This window comes from Pelodiscus sinensis, chromosome 5 (genome assembly GCF_052426305.1).
Source record: "Pelodiscus sinensis isolate ZL-2025 chromosome 5, ASM5242630v1, whole genome shotgun sequence".
In the NCBI taxonomy this organism is placed as follows: Eukaryota; Metazoa; Chordata; order Testudines; family Trionychidae; genus Pelodiscus; species Pelodiscus sinensis.
In genome coordinates this window covers 134331848-134351579 of record NC_143056.1, presented here as the reverse complement: position 1 = coordinate 134351579, position 19732 = coordinate 134331848, and the positions used below count along the sequence as shown (strand labels likewise).

The 19732-nt window shown below is 56.8% G+C and overlaps 1 protein-coding gene across 1 annotated transcript in view; it reads right to left on the bottom strand.

Annotated features, from left to right (window-relative positions):
- The window catches only part of LOC142829296 (uncharacterized), a 52705-nt gene extending 36161 nt beyond the window's left edge, over positions 1–16544 (bottom strand). Inside the window, exons 1-6 of the mRNA XM_089778863.1 lie at positions 16402–16544; positions 14316–14417; positions 11134–11232; positions 8864–9590; positions 8463–8487; positions 175–420 (exon numbers count right to left, since the gene is read on the bottom strand). Of these exons, the coding sequence (XP_089634989.1) occupies positions 175–420; positions 8463–8487; positions 8864–9590; positions 11134–11232; positions 14316–14403 (1185 nt within the window). The 5' untranslated portion in view covers positions 14404–14417; positions 16402–16544. The remainder of the gene's footprint in view (positions 1–174; positions 421–8462; positions 8488–8863; positions 9591–11133; positions 11233–14315; positions 14418–16401) is intronic.
- Positions 16545–19732: the final 3188 nt, after the last annotated feature.

Here is a 19732-nt window from a genome sequence, read left to right as displayed (position 1 = left end):
GGCCCAGGATTGAGGATCACAGGAAATCCATGTCCTAGCCAACAGGAAGTATGCTGGCCATGCTCCGGGCCAACAGGAAATGTATGGCCCAGTCTCTATACTCACAGGCAATGCCTGGCATGACAGCAGCCCCTAGGCAGGGTATTTGGCCTTGAGTAGTGTGAAGTCCCTCACGGTCCGGTCAATCCAGCCCTGATACTCCCGGCACACCACATAGCCCCGGCACTTCCTCTCAAATGCCCCCACCCCAGTCGCCTCCAAGCTCAAGGAGTCTGCAGCAGGGGGCGCTGGGATGCCCATGGTAGCCATAATGGAGGTCAGGTTGGCCAGGAGGCCTCGGGTCCGGGCCCGGGCTGCGCCCAGCATGGCCAGCAGCTCAGAGCAACCGGGGCACAGCTCGGCTTGGTCATCCCACACCAGCTGGAGGAAGGCGTCAAAGGCAGCGTACGCCCCGTAGCTCCGTGTCAGCCGCTCTGCGTCGCCCATGGTGCGCCAGGCCAGGAACGGCAGGGTGGCCACTGGCACGCCCGCCCACCGCAGCCCCACAGCGCTGAAACCAGGGTCGCTGAATGGGGAGCCCTGGGCGCTCAGCTGGGAGGGGAACACAAACAGTGGGGAGTCAGGGCATGTGCTGCCTTCGCCTAGTGGCCTCCCCACCTCAGCTCCCATCCTTCCCCCAATACCTGTCCCCTCCCCCAGCTCTGTCCCAAGATTGCGCCCTATCCTCCCTGCACACCCCCTTCCAACACCCCCCAATTTCCCCACCCTGGAATGGGGACTGTATGGACATGCAGAAGCAGAATGCCAAGGGGAGGGCATCTCTGGGCGCGATGGGGGGATGCCTGGGGTGGGAATTCCCATGGGGCTAAAGGGGCAGCCTCAGACCCTATCCCATCACCGTCCCGCACTCTGGCATTCCCAGGGTCCAGGCATACCAGCACATCCAAGCTGCAGAATTGCTGTCTGGGCCACATCCCACCGCCCCCACCATCCCTGTGCTCTGGGCTATGGCTGTGATCCAGGCTTGTGGACTGGGTAATTGGCTGGGCTGGGGATGGGGATGGAGCCAAGGGACCCCAGGTGGGGCAGCTGAAACACCCTCCCACACATACGCACACCCCCCCCCCCCCCACACACACACACACACACTCTCCAGTCGTCAGGGGGAGAGGGACCTTGGAGGACTCACCAAGAGACTGGAGTGAAATCTGTCATCTGTGTTTTCCCTGAGTGGGGTGACTGACTTGGGGGGGATGGGACAGGAGGCCTTCCCCCTCTGGGGCGCTAGAGACAATGACTTCCCGGACCTCCTGAGGCCACAGAGCCCCTGGCACCCTGGGGGCCCAGCACTCACGTAGGTGTTGAGCAATGCTGTAGAGTTGGCCTGCAGCAGCCGGGCCAGGTTGTAAGTCTGGGCGATAGTCGTAGCGCTGGGATTGGGGTCGGGCCGGGCCAGCTGGACCAGGACCAGGGACACAAGCAGATTCTGGGCTGCAGGAGTAAGGGGGGAGAGAGGCTTAGTTGGCGAGTCAGCCATTGGCCTGCCCAGTCACAGCACTTTCCCTCAGCGGGAGACACACTTTTGCTGGGCTGCCATCATCTCTCTGCTCTGGGCAATGGCAACCACTTCTTGCTCTGCTGGGATCCCACCGCCCCCACCATCCCTCTGCTCTGAGCAATGGCAGCCACTTCTTGCTCTGCTGGGATCCCACCGCCCCCACCATCCCTCTGCTCTGAGCAATGGCAGCCACTTCTTGCTCTGCTGGGATCCCACCGCCCCCACCATCCCTCTGCTCTGAGCAATGGCAGCCACTTCTTGCTCTGCTGGGATCCCACTGCCCCCACCATCCCTCTGCTCTGAGCAATGGCAGCCACTTCTTGCTCTGCTGGGATCCCACTGCCCCCACCATCCCTCTGCTCTGAGCAATGGCAGCCACTTCTTGCTCTGCTGGGATCCCACCACCCCCACCATCCCTCTGCTCTGGGCAATGGCAGCCACGTCTTCCTCTGCTGGGATCCCACCACCCCCACCATCCCTCTGCTCTGGGTAATGGCAGCCCTTCTTCCTCTGCTGGGATCCCACCGCCCCCACCATCCCTCTACTCTGGGCAATGGCAGCCACTTTTTCCTCTGCTGGGATCCCACGCCTCCACCATCCTTCTGCTCTGGGCAATGGCAGCCAGTTCTTCCTCTGCTGGGATCCCACCGCCCCCACCATCCCTCTGCTCTTGTCTATCACAGGCTCCTCCTCTAGCAGCCTCTTTTGCTGGGGTTCTACCCGCACAACTCTGGGTTATACCGGCCATCTGCCCCCTGTAGGAATCCCTGTCTGGCTTCTCTGCTATTTAGTCTGCCTTATGGATCCCCAATCCAGTGCAGAGCCATATTCCACTCTGGAATTTCCATGTGACTCTCTCAGTTGGGCCCCTGCATTTGCCAATAGCCAGAGGATGGGGAGCGATTAAATCCAGAACCAGATTTACACAGTGGTTTGGATTGGAGGCTGTGGATCATACATTACCCACTGGGAGGGCAGTGGGGTGTAGGGCGTTAGAGAGGGGGTGGGTTGGAAGCCAGGATTTTGAGGGTCCATCCTTGGCTCTTGAAAGGGAGCAGGGTCTAGTGATTAGAGCAGGGAAGCTGGGAGCCAGAGGGGAGTGGGGTCTAGTGGGTTAAGAGCAAAGGTGCTTGAAGCTCAGTTAAATCTTCCCAGAGACCCTGCTGCAAGGGCACTTACCTAGGGTGGGCGGCATTTCTGGAGTGCTGGGATCCAGCGGGTGCCAATCAAGATTTAGCTCCCAATCTATTTTCCTGTCGCCCCCTAGTGGTGTGTCCCAGCAACGTCGCCGGTTGCCCCCTGGTGGCTGATCGCAGCAACGTCTCCTGTCACCCTCTAGTGGCTGATCCCGGTATCTCCTCTTCTTGCCCCCCAGGGCTGATTCCAGCCACCCCTCCACCCTCACTGAATTTGCTGTGTCAGCAGGGAGCTTCTCATGTGCTCCTCTTGATCCAGGCTTCTGCTGTTACCTGAGCCCCAGGTGTGTGGCTGCTTTATAGGCAGGCTGGGCCCTGTCCCCACCTGCCCCCCCCCAAGGCACACGCCTCCTATGGGGTGGGGAATGGGACAGGGAGGGGGGCACACCCCAGCCTGAAAGTCCCAAAGTCACATGATGGGGGGAGTTATATCCTGAAGATTCTTCCTCCTTCTCTGGCCTTTTGTCAGTCTCGGCTTCTTGCCTCTGCTGCTTCCTTCCCCTATGCTTCCCCATGCCAACCCCTCTAATCCCCCTTTCTCGTTCCTCCCCTCCCCCCAGGACTCCCATCCCCCTCCACCAGCCTTGAGCAGCGTGCCCCTGGGCCCGAGGCCAGAGGAAGGCCTGACCCACCCCACAAGGGGGGGGGGGGGGTCTGGAGGCCAGGCCCTGACTTGAAGGGAGAAATGTGGGATGAGAAGGGGCCAAGGCTGGGGGAGGCAGTGCGGGAGGGGGCAGGGCGGGGTCCCTTTGTGACAGATACAATAGGTGCCCAGGCTGTGCCAGCCGACAGGGATTGGCGTTGCTGCACGTCCTCACCAGATCGGGTTTCCAGCCACAATGTGAGCTGGGGGCAGGAAAGAAGCCAGCTGGGGAGAGGAGCGTGGAGGCAGAACTCCTGGGTTCTGTTCCTGGTTCTGGGGGCGGGGGGAGTGGGGTCTAGTGAGCGAGAGCCGGGGGGCAGCCAGGACGTCTGGCTCTGGTTCTGGGAGTGGGGTCTAGTGAGCGAGAGCTGGGGGGCAGCCAGGACGTCTGGCTCTGGTTCTGGGAGTGGGGTCTAGTGAGCAAGAGCTGGGGGGCAGCCAGGACGTCTGGCTCTGGTTCTGGGAGTGGGGTCTAGTGAGCGAGAGCTGGGGGGCAGCCAGGACTCCTGGGGTCTAGCTTGTGCCCTGGGAGTGGAGCAGCAGCTGCAACTGAGAGGTCCCAGCAGAACAAACGAAAAACCAAAGTGTTCCTAGCACCGGCTCACTCTTTGCATGCACGCATCTCTCTCCCCAAGCGCATCCATCAGCACCCCTCAGCCTGCATCCCCATTACCCCAGCCTGCCAGCTCTGGGGGGGGGGGGGTCCTGTGTGCTCAGCTACAAGACTCACAGACCCATCAATTGTGACTCATGGTGAGAAGAGGAAACAGGAATCACATCTCTTCCTGTGAAGGTCCAGTGGGGCAAATCCCTCCCCACTCCAGCACAGGGGTTTGCTCTGAGTAGTGGGTGATTTCCAGGCAGCTTTGGCATGAGAGGACTCTCCCGTGTCCAGGACTGAACATCCCAAGGCATCCTGGTCTTGCCCACTCATTTGCATAGTGAGGTCACTTCCTTGCCCTTCCCAGACCCCCCACCCCACTGACATCAAATACAGAATTACTTCCTTCCCCGCCACACACACCTCCAGTCGCTGGTGGGGAAGCTGAGTCAGCTGAAAGCAGGGAAGGCCCGGAAGCCAGAACTGTTTGTGGAAGAGATGTTCCACAAACACCTCTTGTGCAAGAGCACATCCACACTGCCACATCCGCATTGCCACGGATGCTCTTGTGCAAGAAAGCTCTGACGGCCATTCTGTGAATGGCCATCAGAGAGCACCTGTGCACCCGTCCACACGCGCCTTTTTGTGCAACAGCTCTAACACAAAAAGGCGTATTCCTTGTGGAAAGAGTAACTCTTGCGCAAAAAGCCCTGTCTTCTGGCGATCGACTGTACTTTTTCTTGTGCAAAAATGCACTTGTAATGTGGACACTCTGCGAGTTTTTGTGCAAAAACGGCTGGTTTTGTGCAAAAACTCTGCAGTGTAGCTGTAGCCCTGGGTTTTATTATTGGCTCTGGGAGGGGAACAGGGTCTGGTGGGTTACAGCAGAGGAGTGGGACTCAGCAGTCTAATGTTTTCCACCCATGTGTGGAATAAATTTTATTAGGTGCACCAAGGCATGCTAGCTGTGGGGCTCTGCTAAGCAGCTGAGTGGTCGCCCAAGCACTCAGCTTACAGGGAACATTGGCGGGAGCCAGGATTTCTGGGTTCAGTCCCCAGCTCTGGATGGCTAGTGGCGTTGAATAGGGGAGCTGGGAACTGGGACTCCTGGGTTCCATTCCCACACTCAAAACCAACCCCCCCCCCAATTTTGTCCACACCCGGTACCATCTCGGGTATGGGGCTGGGAGCCTGCAGAGAGCACATCCCCTGCTACAAACAGGAACTGTAAGAGTGTCTAGCCGGAAATCATAGAGTGTTTTACGATGGGGTAAAAGCAAACAATGCACCCAGCCTCTTTCCTCTCTGCCTGGAACTTAGCACCTGCCAGGACTCTCAGCCGGTTTTCCCCTCACCGTCACCTTTATTTATTCTAGAGAATTTCCTTTTTGTAAACCTGCCTGCATGGGGACTGGAAAGTGGCATGAGAGATATGGGTCTTTCCCCTGGAGGGGGTGCTGGGTCCGATCCAGCCCCAGGGCAGGGGACCGCTCCCCTTAGGGGGCGCTATGGGGCAGGCGAGCTGTCTGGCAGAACTGGTCTGACCGGAACAGCTTATGGTGTATTCTTTCCAAGAATCCAGACCCAGGGGGTGGAGGCAGCCAGGTGGCCGGGCATGGGGCGGGGAAGCACCTGGCACCCGACAGGCAGGCCGTTTTTCCGCCTCTGTTGCTTCGATTTCCGCCTGGCCCGACCCACCCGGGAGCTGCAGGATCCCGCTCCTGTTTTCCATTCCACTTGTTACTGTGGGGGTGAGAGTCCTGGACCCCTGGGTTCTCTACCTGGCTCGGGAAGCAGAGTGGGGTCTAGTGGGTAGGGGTAGGGAGCAAGGACTCCTGGGCTAGCTCCCAGGCTCTGGAGGGGCTATTAGAACAGGGCTCCTGGTATCTTTCTGTGCCCTGGTTCCTGCCTCAGTTTCCCCTGTTGGGCTAGAACCCAGGAGAGCTGGCTCCCAGGTTTCCTTGCGTAACCTCCCCAGCTTCAGGCCATGGGGGTCCTTTGGGAACCGCTCACCCCAAAGGCAGGTGTGCTGGGAGGCGTGAGTTTGCACAGCCCCCTCCTGGGCACACTGTGCTATGACAGCCCATCACCCCCTGCCCCTTGGGAACCAGACACAGGGTGCTAGGGCTGATTACCCAGAAGAAGGCTTGCATATAAGCAACAGCCCTGTCCAAACTAAGTAGTCCAGACCCCAAGAGCTCTCTGTGCTGGCTCCGATCCCGGGGTGCGGGCCGTGGACTGGGTGGCGATTGGCGCTGGGAGGGATGGGCTGCGAGGTGACTCGTCGTTAGGTTTTTATTATTATTAAACATTTCCGCGTCCCAGTGGCTGTGCACAGAGCTCGGACAGAGGTCTAGAAAAGAAAGGTTCCTGCCCCCGTCGGCTTACAATCTAAGCTAGGCAAACCTAGGACACGCTGCGGGCACGGGCCAGGGAACCGTAAATAAATAGAAAGATCAGTCGGGTTATAGTGTCACAAGTCTGAGAACGTCCAGGATACATGGCTGGCTGCTGGCAGCCAGCGACGCGCTGATCCCCATGGAGCCCGGCCAATTAACACCCGTGTGGTCCGGCCCCACTGACCCCCGGCCGATTAATACCCCTGCGTGGTGTGGCCCCACTCACCCAAATGGAGCCATGGCCGAATAGCACCTCTACGTGGTCCATCCCCCCCCCCTCCGGCTCCCACAGAGTCACAGCCGAGGAATCCCAGCTAGGACCTGGCCCCACTGACCCAATGGCGCTAGGCCGAGTGACCCAGCTAGGTCCTGGCCCCACTGACCCAATGGCGCTAGGCCAAATGACCCCAGCTAGGACCTGGCCCCACTGACCCAATGGCGCTAGGCCGAGTGACCCAGCTAGGTCCTGGCCCCACTGACCCAATGGCGCTAGGCCGAGTGACCCAGCTAGGTCCTGGCCCCACTGACCCAATGGCGCTAGGCCGAGTGACCCAGCTAGGTCCTGGCCCCACTGACCCAATGGCGCTAGGCCGAGTGACCCAGCTAGGTCCTGGCCCCACTGACCCAATGGCGCTAGGCCAAGTGACCCAGCTAGGGCCTGGCCCCACTGACCCAATGGCGCTAGGCCAAATGACCCCAGCTAGGGCCTGGCCCCACTGACCCAATGGCGCTAGGCCGAGTGACCCCAGCTAGGTCCTGGCCCCACTGACCCAATGGCGCTAGGCCGAGTGACCCAGCTAGGGCCTGGCCCCACTGACCCAATGGCGCTAGGCCGGGTGACCCAGCTAGGGCCTGGCCCCACTGACCCAATGGCGCTAGGCCGAGTGACCCAGCTAGGGCCTGGCCCCACTGACCCAATGGCGCTAGGCCGAGTGACCCAGCTAGGGCCTGGCCCCACTGACCCAATGGCGCTAGGCCGAGCGACCCCAGCTAGGGCCTGACCTCACTGACCCAATGGCGCTAGGCCGAGTGACCCAGCTAGGGCCTGACCCCACTGACCCAATGGCGCTAGGCCGAGCGACCCCAGCTAGGGCCTGGCCCCACTGACCCAATGGCGCTAGGCCGAGCGACCCAGCTAGGGCCTGGCCCCACTGACCCAATGGCGCTAGGCCGAGTGACCCAGCTAGGGCCTGACCCCACTGACCCAATGGCGCTAGGCCGGGTGACCCAGCTAGGGCCTGGCCCCACTGACCCAATGGCGCTAGGCCGAGCGACCCCAGCTAGGGCCTGACCTCACTGACCCAATGGCGCTAGGCCGAGCGACCCCAGCTAGGGCCTGACCCCACTGACCCAATGGCGCTAGGCCGGGTGACCCAGCTAGGGCCTGGCCCCACTGACCCAATGGCGCTAGGCCAAGCGACCCAGCTAGGGCCTGGCCCCACTGACCCAATGGCGCTAGGCCGAGCGACCCCAGCTAGGGCCTGACCTCACTGACCCAATGGCGCTAGGCCGAGCGACCCCAGCTAGGGCCTGACCCCACTGACCCAATGGCGCTAGGCCGGGTGACCCAGCTAGGGCCTGGCCCCACTGACCCAATGGCGCTAGGCCAAGCGACCCAGCTAGGGCCTGGCCCCACTGACCCAATGGCGCTAGGCCGAGCGACCCCAGCTAGGGCCTGACCCCACTGACCCAATGGCGCTAGGCCGGGTGACCCAGCTAGGGCCTGGCCCCACTGACCCAATGGCGCTAGGCCAAGTGACCCAGCTAGGGCCTGACCCCACTGACCCAATGGCGCTAGGCCGAGCGACCCCAGCTGGAGCCTCGCGCACCCCCCACACCCAGGGAACAGACTGTCGGCCCACCTACTTCTGACTGACAAGTTTCCCCTAGCAACCAAAGAACCAATTGACTCCTTAGCAACAATTGCCGTGGTAATCAAACCACCCATCCCCTCCTTCTCTCATAGTGACCCATCGTCCTTGGGAACCGGACAGGCAATCCTCCCCATCAGTGGTCAGTCACCATGGCTACTGAACTACCAATCCCCAGCTTAGTGACCAGTTACCATGGTAACCAGCACACCAAGCCCTCTGTAGGGACCAGTCAGCAGCGTAACCAGCCCACCAAGCGCTTCCATAGTGACCGGTCACTAGGGTAACCAGCCCACCAAGCGTTTCCATAGTGACCGGTCACCATGGTAACCAACACACCAAGCCTCTGTGTAGGGACCAGTCACCAGCATAACCAGTCCAACAAACCCCTCCACATGGACCAGTCACCATGGTAACCAACACACCAAGCCTCTGTGTAGGGACCAGTCACCAGCATAACCAGTCCAACAAACCCCTCCATATGGACCAGTCACCAGGGTAACCAGCCCACCAAGTCTCTCCGTACTGACCAGTCACCATGGTAATCAACCCCCCAATGGTGACCGATCACGTCCCAAGCGGCCCCTCCCTTCACTCCACCCCCCACTGCCAGCCCACTATCCGGAGGTGGCGGGCGTTGGGCCGGGGCGGGGGCGGCGGCGTGGGCAGGGCGGGCTGGCCCGTGGCGCTGGTGCTGTCGCCGGCGTGGACGCGCTGGTGGCGGATGAGGGTGGAGCTGCGCCCGAAGCTCTTGCCGCAGAGGGGGCAGCGGTAGGGGCGGGCGCCGGTGTGGGCCCGCTGGTGCACGGCCAGGTAGGAGCTGTCGCCGTAGCTCTTGCCGCAGACGTTGCACTTGAAGGGCTTCTCGCCGGAGTGGATGATCTGGTGGCGGATGAGGTGGGAGCTCTCGCTGAAGCTCTTCTGGCACTGGGTGCAGCGGTAGAGTTTCTCGCCCGTGTGGGTGCGCTGGTGGCGGCCCAGGTCCGAGCGCTGCGAGAAGCTCTTCCCGCACACCCCGCAGGCGAAGGGCCGCTCGCCCGTGTGCACCCGCTGGTGCCGGATGAGGTGGGAGCTCAGCGTGAAGCGTTTCCCGCAGTCGGGGCAGTCGAAGAAGCGGGGCTGGGCCCGCGGGGCGGTGCTGACCCGCCGCCGCCGGCCATAGGGGCCCCAGCGGCCCCCCCGCTGCGGGGGCCGGCACAAGCTCTCGCAGGCTTCGGCCCAGTCAGGGTGGCTGGGGGCATCCGGCCCCGGAGACTCTTCCTCCTGCCGGGGAGGCTCCGCCGCCTCCTCATCCTCATTGTCGCTCGCTGTCCCCTCGCCTGCTGGGAGACACAGCAAGAGTGCAGGCAGGGCTTGCGGCCTGCCACGGACACGCCAGGCACGGCGAGGGCACAGGCAGGGCTTGCAGCCTGCCACGGACACGCCGGGCACGGCGAGGGCACAGGCAGGGCTTGCGGCCTGCCACGGACACGCCAGGCACGGCGAGGGCACAGGCAGGGCTCACGCCCACGCCAGAGAGGGCTGCCACGGACACGCCGGGCACGGCGAGGGCACAGGCAGGGCTCACGCCCACGCCAGAGAGGGCTGCCACGGACACGCCGGACACGGCGAGGGCACAGGCAGCGCTCACGCCCGCGCCAGAGAGGGCTGCCATTGACACGCCAGGCACGGCGAGGGCACAGGCAGGGCTCACGCCCGTGCCAGAGAGGGCTGCCACGGACACGCCAGGCACGGCGAGGGCACAGGCAGGGCTCACGCCCGTGCCAGAGAGGGCTGCTATTGACACGCCAGGCACGGCGAGGGCACAGGCAGGGCTCACGCCCGTGCCAGAGAGGGCTGCTATTGACACGCCGGGCACGGCGAGGGCACAGGCAGGGCTCACGCCCGCGCCAGAGAGGGCTGCCACTGACACGCCGGGCATGGCGAGGGCACAGGCAGGGCTCACGCCCACGCCAGAGAGGGCTGCTATTGACACACCGGGCACGGCGAGGGCACAGGCAGGGCTCACGCCCGTGCCAGAGAGGGCTGCCATTGACAAGCCGGGCACGGCGAGGGCACAGGCAGGGCTCACGCCCACGCCAGAGAGGGCTGCTATTGACACACCGGGCACGGCGAGGGCACAGGCAGGGCTCACGCCCACGCCAGAGAGGGCTGTCACTGACACACCGGGCACGCCTGCGCCAGAGAGGGCTGCCACTCCGTGAACACCCATCCGCATATACACGCCACCCCTCCCTCCGCACCTGCTCCCCCTTCCAGCCCATCTAGCCCTGTAAACACCCACCCATTTCTTCACCCCTCCCTCTGTCTCCACAAACCCCCCACTGACCCATTGTTGTAAGCCCCCATCCCTCTCTCCCTCCCTCCCTCCCTGTGCACACCCATCCCCACACCATCCACCCACCTGTCCTTGCACAGACCCCTCCTCCACTCCCAGCCCCTCCAGCGGTGCGTCCCAATACCTGTCCTTCCTACACACGTCCACTCCCTTCATCCACCCCCACACACTCATCCATCCATCCTTACACTCGCCCACTAGGTGTGGAAAACCCCAGTTAACCAATCATATCCCTATCGTCCACCCCATACATGTCTCATCTATCCCTCCCTCTCTCCACCCCCTTACAGTCCCCTTCTCCATCCATCCATCCCCATCCCCATGCCAGCGATCCCTCCAGCCCCATGCACACCCACCTCCCTGGGGTCAGTGTTACCTCCCCCGAGGGGAGGGGCCGGTTCTGCTCCAAGGGCCCATGGAGCCCCCCGAGAAAGGCCGGGGAAGGCCAGGAGTCAGGTAGGGCCGATGGAAGCCAGAAGGATCCCAGCTTTTCCCATCACTCCTGGATGGTGTCACTTGGTGCTCACCTGGGATCTCCTGTTCCTCAGAGCCCTGGAGATCCGGGCCACACGGCTCTTCCCCTCGCTCCATCCAGGAGATCCCAGCTGGTTTGGGAACAGGGAATCCTGCCAGCGGGAGGAAAGCAGGTTTGTTATCTTCCCAGCAGGGCTCACTAGGATTGTGCGTGGAGGGCCAAGAGCATCTCCATGCACCGAATTCCATGGCAGGACACACATGGGGCTGTCCACAAACACAAAAAGAGCCTTGCCTATTTCATGAATCCTGATACAACAGTAATTGACAAGTACTTCCACTGTTACATAATAACCAACACATTTCCCAGTATATTCTATTATCCTGCTACAAAAGTAGCTGACCCTGGATAGAGAAGGGAGAAGCATGAAAAAAGCATATAACACAATATAAGCACAATGCCTTCACTATTCTGTAATAATCCAAACATCTGCCAGTGTATTTAAGTGGCAAGAAAAAAGGGTCTAATATCACTTGGTAGAATTATTTTTTTTTATAATTTTGCAATATAATATCAATGTTGATTTTTAAACTTTTAGATGTTTATCCATTTACATTTTCACAACTGTTCAAAGGGGCCTTAAAACATTTCCCCTCCCCCCGCAATTTTCAATTATGGGAAATTAAGGAGAACGTGTCAGACAAATGTTAAAGCTTTACGTCTGCTAAACACAAATTGTCAGTGTCACATGCTACAATACCCGAAGTAACAATTCACTCATTCAAAAATCTAAAGAGTTGGAGTTTGCCTATAAAGTCTTACTCGATCTGCAAATTTTGATGACCATCAATGGAAACATTTTTTGTCGGTTTGTGCGTATATGGGAAGAAGGAAATTTAGCAACATTTAATGATAAAAATTAAATCCTTCCCAACCTCTGTTAATGATGTATATTGTATTACATATTATACAAGCCAAAGCAATAAAAATAAAATATGTAATGTTTGTATTACATTAATTGTATCAAAACTAATAGAATATAAATAAATAAATCCCCCCCCCCCAACTTGCCATGGAAAAAGGGTAAGAAATGAGGGAGGAAAAACTTTAAAAAAAATCCATTTTCTTTTCTCCTCTTCATTAATTTTTTTTAATTAAAATTAAAAATTACAATTTTTAAAAATAACCCCCCCAAAATAATGGCCTTGAAAACATTTATTTTTGAAGTTTTTCTTGTTTTCCCCATTTTTTTTATTTCTCTACAATAAAAAGGAAAGGGGAAAATGGAAAAAATGGAAGTTGAAAACCCAATTCCATGTAATTTTGTTTTTTAAAAATAACTTTTTTAAACCTAAAATTTTCCATCATCCTGTTTTGGTCCCCCCCCCCCCCCCGCCCATTTCCTCCTCCCATCTCTATTTTTTGTAGAAAAAAGGAGAGGAATTGGGAGATGGGGGAGGAAACTGGAAAAGACAGATCATTTTCTAAGTTCATCATGAAAAAAAACATAGAATGTTTAAAAAAATAACTCAGTTTGGAAAACGTTCATTTTCTAAAGTTTGAGGGATTTTTCTCCTTTATTTCCTTTCATTCATTTTGCCACAGCAAAGGTGGAGGAAATGAGGAAAAGAAATCTGAAAAACAACACAAGTTTTCCGTTTTTAGAAAAGTACTTTTTTGAAACCCAAACATTGTTGTGAAATTTCCCCTCCCCCCGCCCCCTTTTAAATTTTCCAAAGAAAAAGGGGCTGGCCAGGAAATTTTAGAAACTGACTCTACTGATTTTCTTCACTTTTTTGTTAAACAAAAAAATATTTGTTTTAATATTCCATTAACATTTCCAATTGTAAAATGAGGTAATATCTTTTATTGGATCCATTTCTTGTGGTGTGAGAAAGAAACTTTTGAGCTGTGCAGAACTCTTCAGGTGTTCTTTGACATAGCTACATATAAATGTCCACTTTTTAATTCGTTGAGGGCTTTCCCTCTTCCCCTCCCACAGAAAAAGGAGACTAAATAGAAAAAATAAAATTTGAAAAAAAAATCATTTCTCACGTTTTTGAAAAGAGCAGAATAAAAAAGCCCTCACGAATTTGCCATGAACATTTTCTATGTTAAAACAATGAAGAGTCCTGTGGCACCTCAGACTGATTTGGGAATAAGCTTTCATGAGTAAAATCCACTTCATCAGATGACTCGGAGTGGAAGTTCCAGAAGCAGGGGTACTTACTATGCTGAAAATTCTTCGTTTTTAAAATGTTTTTTCATATTTTTAAGTGCTAATTTTCATTTTTCACTTAAAAACGCGCCAGATTAAATGGAAATCTATGACATTTTTCTGTTGAAAATTGTTAATTGTTGACATTTTTCTCTCTTTCTTCCACGTCACCACCAACATGGAAAATGGAAAAACCCTTCCATTGCTCATTTCTCACTTCTGTTAAAAAAAAACTTTAAAAAAATGGTTTTTAACACCACATTTTTCATGAAAATAACTATTTTGAAAAAAGGCCATTTTTCAAGAAATCTGTCACTCCAAAAACTTCTGCCAACTTCACCCCCAACGGCGTTATCTGGCATAGAGGAAGGCTGGCCCAATGGTTATAGGATGCTAGCCAGTTCCTCACTCTGCCACATATTTCCTCTATGACCATGGGCGAGTCATTTAGCCGTTCCATGCCCGAGTTTCCCCACGGGGGCGAAAAGCTCTGCCTCACCGTGGTGTTAGGAGGTTAAATGCACTAGGGGCATGAGGTGCCCAGATGCTACGGTGATGGAACCAGATAGATCGCGACTGTCCTTCAACTCGGCAGTTCTCTGGACCGTAGCTAGCACGTGCTGGTGTGCCCGCGCCCGGCGTCTGCGGGGAGGCGCGTCAGCACCACGCTTAGGCACGTCAGCAGCAATGCCTTCTGCGCAGAGGCGTCCCGTTCTGAAAGGGATCGGGGTGATCAAAGACAGCCCAGTGGGGCACTGAGGGAGGAACAGGTGGGCAGGGGATTGTGGGGAGGGGGTGCCCCAGATGCACTGTGGGAAAGAGGCAGTTGGGGAGAGCCCGGGGCATGGGGGGGGGGGAGCAGGGCAGGCCCAGGGACACTGTGGGAAGGGGGGAGCAGGGCTGGAGGAGAGAGCCCAGGACTGGATCAGCCCACGGGAAGGAGATGTCGGGTGACAATCCCTCTGCCTGCAGCCCTAGGGAGCTGATGCCCCCCGCCCCCCACCTTGGCCCCTCACCGAGCGAGATGGCATCTCCGTAGTTCTCCTGCATGACGTCCCTGTAGAGCTCCCTCTGCCTCTCATCCAGCAGCGCCCACTCCTCCATCGCAGCCCCGGCACCTGCACAGACGGACGCACCCCAGGTCAGGGCAAACATCTGGGGGGCTGGGAGCCAGAGCGGAAGGGGCTCCCTGAAAACTGCCTCTTCATAGGGGTGGGGGGTGGGGGGAGTTATAATTGGCTGAAAAGTATTATGGACACGGGGGATGGCCGGACAGACAGACAGAAAGTCGGGGGGGGGGGGGGGCAGAGTTCCTGCCCTGAGGGCTGGGCAGGCAGAGGGCATTAGTGGTGTGAATGGGGGCAGAAAGTCCCACTGTGTCCAACACATCTAGTGCCAGGAGACACCAGGAACCTCCTTGCACCCCCAGAGCTGGCTGGGGGTCCAGCTGCTATTGCCCCCTCCCCGTGCACCCCCAGAGCTGGCAGGGGGCAGCCCCATCTCCGTGCACCCCCAGAGCTAGCAGGGGGCAGCCCCATCCCCATGCACCCCCAGAGCTGGCAGGGGGCAGCCCCATCCCCGTGCACCCCCAGAGCTAGCAGGGGGCAGCCCCATGCCCGTGCACCCCCAGACCTGGCAGGGGGCAGCCCCCTCTCCATGCACCCCCAGAACTGGCTGGAGATCCAACTGCTCAGTCCCCTCCCCGTGCACCCCCAGAGCTGGCTGGAGATCCAACTGCTCAGCCCCCTCCCCGTGCACCCCCAGAGCTGGCAGGGGGCAGCCCCCAGAACTGGCTAGAGGTCCAGCTGCTCAGCCCCCTCCCCGTGCACCCCCAGAACTGGCTGGAGATCCAGCTGCTCAGTCCTCTCCCCGTGCACCCCCAGAACTGGCTAGAGGTCCAGCTGCTCAGTCCCCTCCCCGTGCACCCCCAGAGCTGGCAGGGGGCAGCCCCCTCTCCATGCACCCCCAGAACTGGCTAGAGGTCCAGCTGCTCAGCCCCCTCCCCGTGCACCCCCAGAGCTGGCTGGAGGTCCAGCTGCTCAGCCCCCTCCCCGTGCACCCCCAGAGCTGGCAGGGGGAAGCCCCCTCCCCGTGCACCCCCAGAGCTGGCAGGGGGCAGCCCCCTCTCCATGCACCCCCAGAGCTGGCTGGAGATCCAACTGCTCAGTCCCCTCCCCGTGCACCCCCAGAGCTGGCAGGGGGAAGCCCCCTCCCCGTGCACCCCCAGAGCTGGCTGGAGATCCAGCTGCTCAGTCCCCTCCCCGTGCACCCCCAGAGCTGGCTGGAGGTCCAGCTGCTCAGCCCCCTCCCCGTGCACCCCCAGAGCTGGCTGGAGATCCAGCTGCTCAGCCCCCTCCCCGTGCACCCCCAGAGCTGGCAGGGGGCAGCCCCCTCCCCGTGCACCCCCAGAGCTGGCAGGGGGAAGCCCCCTCCCCGTGCACCCCCAGAGCTGGCTGGAGATCCAGCTGCTCAGCCCCCTCCCCGTGCACCCCCAGAGCTGGCTGGAGATCCAGCTGCTCAGTCCCCTCCCCGTGCACCCCCAGAGCTGGCAGGGGGAAGCCCCCTCCCCGTGCACCCCCAGAGCTGGCTGGAGATCCAGCTGCTCAGCCCCCTCCCCGTGCACCCCCAGAGCTGGCTGGAGATCCAGCTGCTCAGTCCCCTCCCCGTGCACCCCCAGAACTGGCAGGGGGAAGCCCCCTCCCCGTGCACCCCCAGAACTGGCAGGGGGAAGCCCCCTCCCCGTGCACCCCCAGAGCTGGCTGGAGATCCAGCTGCTCAGCCCCCTCCCCGTGCACCCCCAGAGCTGGCAGGGGGAAGCCCCCTCCCCGTGCACCCCCAGAGCGGGCAGGGGGCAGCCCCCTCCCCGTGCACCCCCAGAGCTGGCTGGAACTCCAGCTGCTCAGCCCCCTCCCCGTGCACCCCCAGAGCTGGCTGGAGATCCAGCTGCTCAGTCCCCTCCCCGTGCACCCCCAGAGCTGGCTGCACCGCCCCCCCTCGCCCCGATCCCCTTTGCCCACTTCCCACAGGCTGCAATTTCCTGCCCCTGCTGCTGCTGCGCCCCCTCCGCTCTGACCGCCGCCCCCGGCCCGGCCCCCCACTCACCCCGGCTCCTTTGCACCCCCCCCCCTTGGAGGGGGCTCTGGCGCTGGGACCGGCCCTGCCCCCGCCCGGCAGCTGGCGGCTCTCGCAGCCGAGCAGGCTGGGAACAGGAAGTTGCCTTTGTTATTAGAGTCCCCCGCGCGCCGGGCAGCGCCAGCCCCGCGCCTGTCCCCGTGGCCTCGCTCCTGCCGCCGCGCCCGGCCGGGCTGCAAGGCAGACACCCAGTTACCGGCCCGGCCCCCCTGGTCCGGCCCCCTCCCCGGCCTGCCACCCCCGGCTGGCACCCCTAAATCCAGCACCCCCGTCCCGGCAGCACCCCCAAGCCCGCTCCCCCCCGGCCAGCCACCCCCTGGGCCCACAGTTCAGAGCCTGGCCTCCCCGGCCCAGCAGCGCAGAGCCCGGCACCCGCTGTCCTGGCGTCTCTGGGCCAGCACCTCTGGGCTCACCATGCCAGCTGTGTATCAGAGGGGCAGCCCTGTTAGTCTGGATCTGCAAAAGCGAAGAGGAGCCCTGTGGCACCTTAGAGACTAACAGATGGATTGGAGCGTGAGCTTTCGTGGGCAAAGACCCACTTCGTGCATCTGCTTATGCTCCAATCCATCTGTTAGTCTATAAGGTGCCACAGGACTCCTTGTCCCTCGTGTCAGTTATGAATATAAGAAAATCTTGAGTCCTGGTTCCTTATTGCTTAAGCCTTGCTGTGTCTTGCATTACAAATCAAGCACTGTATCCCTCTATCCATCATTATACACACCCCATCTAGCTCCACATGCATTATGTCTATCTATCTATCTATCTATCCCAATATACACCCCATCTATCCCAAGATGCACCCTTCGTCCATCTGTGCCTTTACACACCTTTACCTTTATGTATCCATCCACCCATCCTCATATGCATACCCTTCTATCAATCCCCATCTATCCATCCCCATGTGCACCCTATATCTATATATCTATTTCTCCACGCTCATACATACCTCATATCCCCATACAAACCCCTTACCTATACATCCAGCCCTCTACATTGTTACTTATCTATCCATCCAGCTTCATATACACAACTTTGTATCACCCATACATCATCATCCATCTATATATCCCCCAGGGCTATGTCTAGACTGCAAGCCTCTTTCGAAAGAGTCTTTTTCGAAAGATACTTTTGAAAAAGCCTCTTTCGAAAAAGAGCGTCTAGACTGCAAGCAGAACTTTCGAAAAAGCAAGCCGCTTTTTCGAAAGGCAGTCTGGATGCTCTCTTTTGAAAAACTCCTGTTTGCATTCAAGAACGCCTTTTTTCGAAAGAGCACTTTCGAAAAAAGGCGTTCTTCCTCGTAAAATGAGGTTTACCACCGTCGAAAGAAAAGCCGCGTTCTTTCGATTTAATTTCGAAAGAACGCGGCTGCAGTCTAGACGCAGGTGAAGTTTTTTCGGAAAAAGGCTACTTTTTCGGAAAAAAACCCTGAGTCTGGACACAGCCCATATGATCGATGGATCTATCTATCATCTATCTAATCCTCATATACTACTATATCTATCCAGCTAGCCACATATGTAGTGCCCAATCTACGTGTCAATGTACCTGTCTCCACCCCATCCTCTATCTATCCATCCATCCATCTTGGGGAAATAAAAACACACCAGGTCAATTGCAAACATTCCCGTGCTCTGCGATCGAAATGATGCATTCCCATTTTGACATTTTTATTAGATTGCATTATAATTTGTAAATGTCATAAACCGAATGTCTTTTGGGAAGCGGAAAACGGAGCTGTTTCCTATTGAAATATTATTGCCCCCTCCCCTGGGGGATGGCATTTTATTGCAAGACACGTTTTCATGGAAATGTTCTGTTCTGGGGGAGGGGGGAGGGTTGACTAGTTCCAGTCACTTATTTCTATTGCTGTAATAATAAATAAACCCTGGCTCTTACCTGGCACTTTCCATCAAGATATTTACATAGGAGGCCAGGATCACTATCCCTGGGAAACTGAGGCACGGAGCTGCAGTGACTGACCCAAAATAATGCAGCCATCCGGTGATAGAGGCAGGAACAGAGTCCTGAGTTCACAGTCCTCTATCCAGAAATCCTATGACCTACTAGCAGCAGGGGCCGTGTGTCCGTTGCACCTTCCAGAGTCACGCTGACTCACTACAGAGTCAAAACTCACAAGTGGGGCTTCACAAACAAATCACAAGATTGGCTTAAAAATCTGGTAATTTTTTAAATGATAAATTGTGGGGGCTTTTCGTTTGGCTACAGTTAGGGTCACTCTTGTTTTGAACTTCTGTCCCGCATCTATGAGAACTAAACATTTTTTTTCCAAATGGAAGCTGATTTCACATGACTCCAGGAACTTCAAGGAAAATATGTCATGAGAATTAGATGCTGCTCTTGGTGATCCGGGTCTGAATCTGGAGTGACTTCACTGACACTAATGGAGTGAGGATTTCCTTGACCCCAGAGTGGATCCAGACTCACACTTCACCCCATGTGGAGCTGTGTGGGAACCCCCCTCCCCCAAAAACTCACTCTGGGTTTGGGAGCTACCATTCTCATGAGAGGGGGAGATGGGAAAATAGTCTCAAAGGATTTAACTCCCTTCCCAGATTAAAAAAAGGCATGTAATGGGAGAGATTTTTATTTTGAATTTCCTGACAGGCACAACAAAGAAAGCCATAACAAATTTTTTTCAAAAGACAATCTTTCTAAAAGTGCACCAAAAGACTAAAAATAATAAAAAAGTACACCAAAAAATTCAAAAATAAAGAGTTAAGCTAGCAATTTAGGAAAAAGATTGGATGGCTAACAGCAGCTAGCTTGAATCGTACTTAGCCAGCCAATCTTTCTCCTAAATTGCTAGCTTACAACTTTATTTTTGACTTTTTGGTGCACTTTTTTATTATGTTTAGTCTTTTGGTACACGTTTAGAAAGATTGTGTTTTTAAAATATATATGTATATATTAATTTTTGTCTTTATCTTAAATCTCATGTGTTTCAAGTAAAAAACTACAAGGTTCATTTTGATATGCTTATATATTTTGAGCTAGACTTTTTTACAAAAATTTTTTGCACTAGGTATTTACATTTATAATGAAAAACAGTTGTGTGTAAGTCAAGGATAAAGTAATTGAGGTGATCGATCAATTGTTTTGTTGGTGAAAAGGAGGAAGGCTTCGAAGACGCTGTAATTCTTCTAAGGCATCTTTATGACAAACATTGTCACCCATTCATGTGTTTGGATCGATTTTGTCGATCTCTATGCTTTCTAAAGAACGTACTTGACTAGTGCCATAAACGGTTGAGCTGGTGCAAAGTATTGAGAGTCACGGTTCA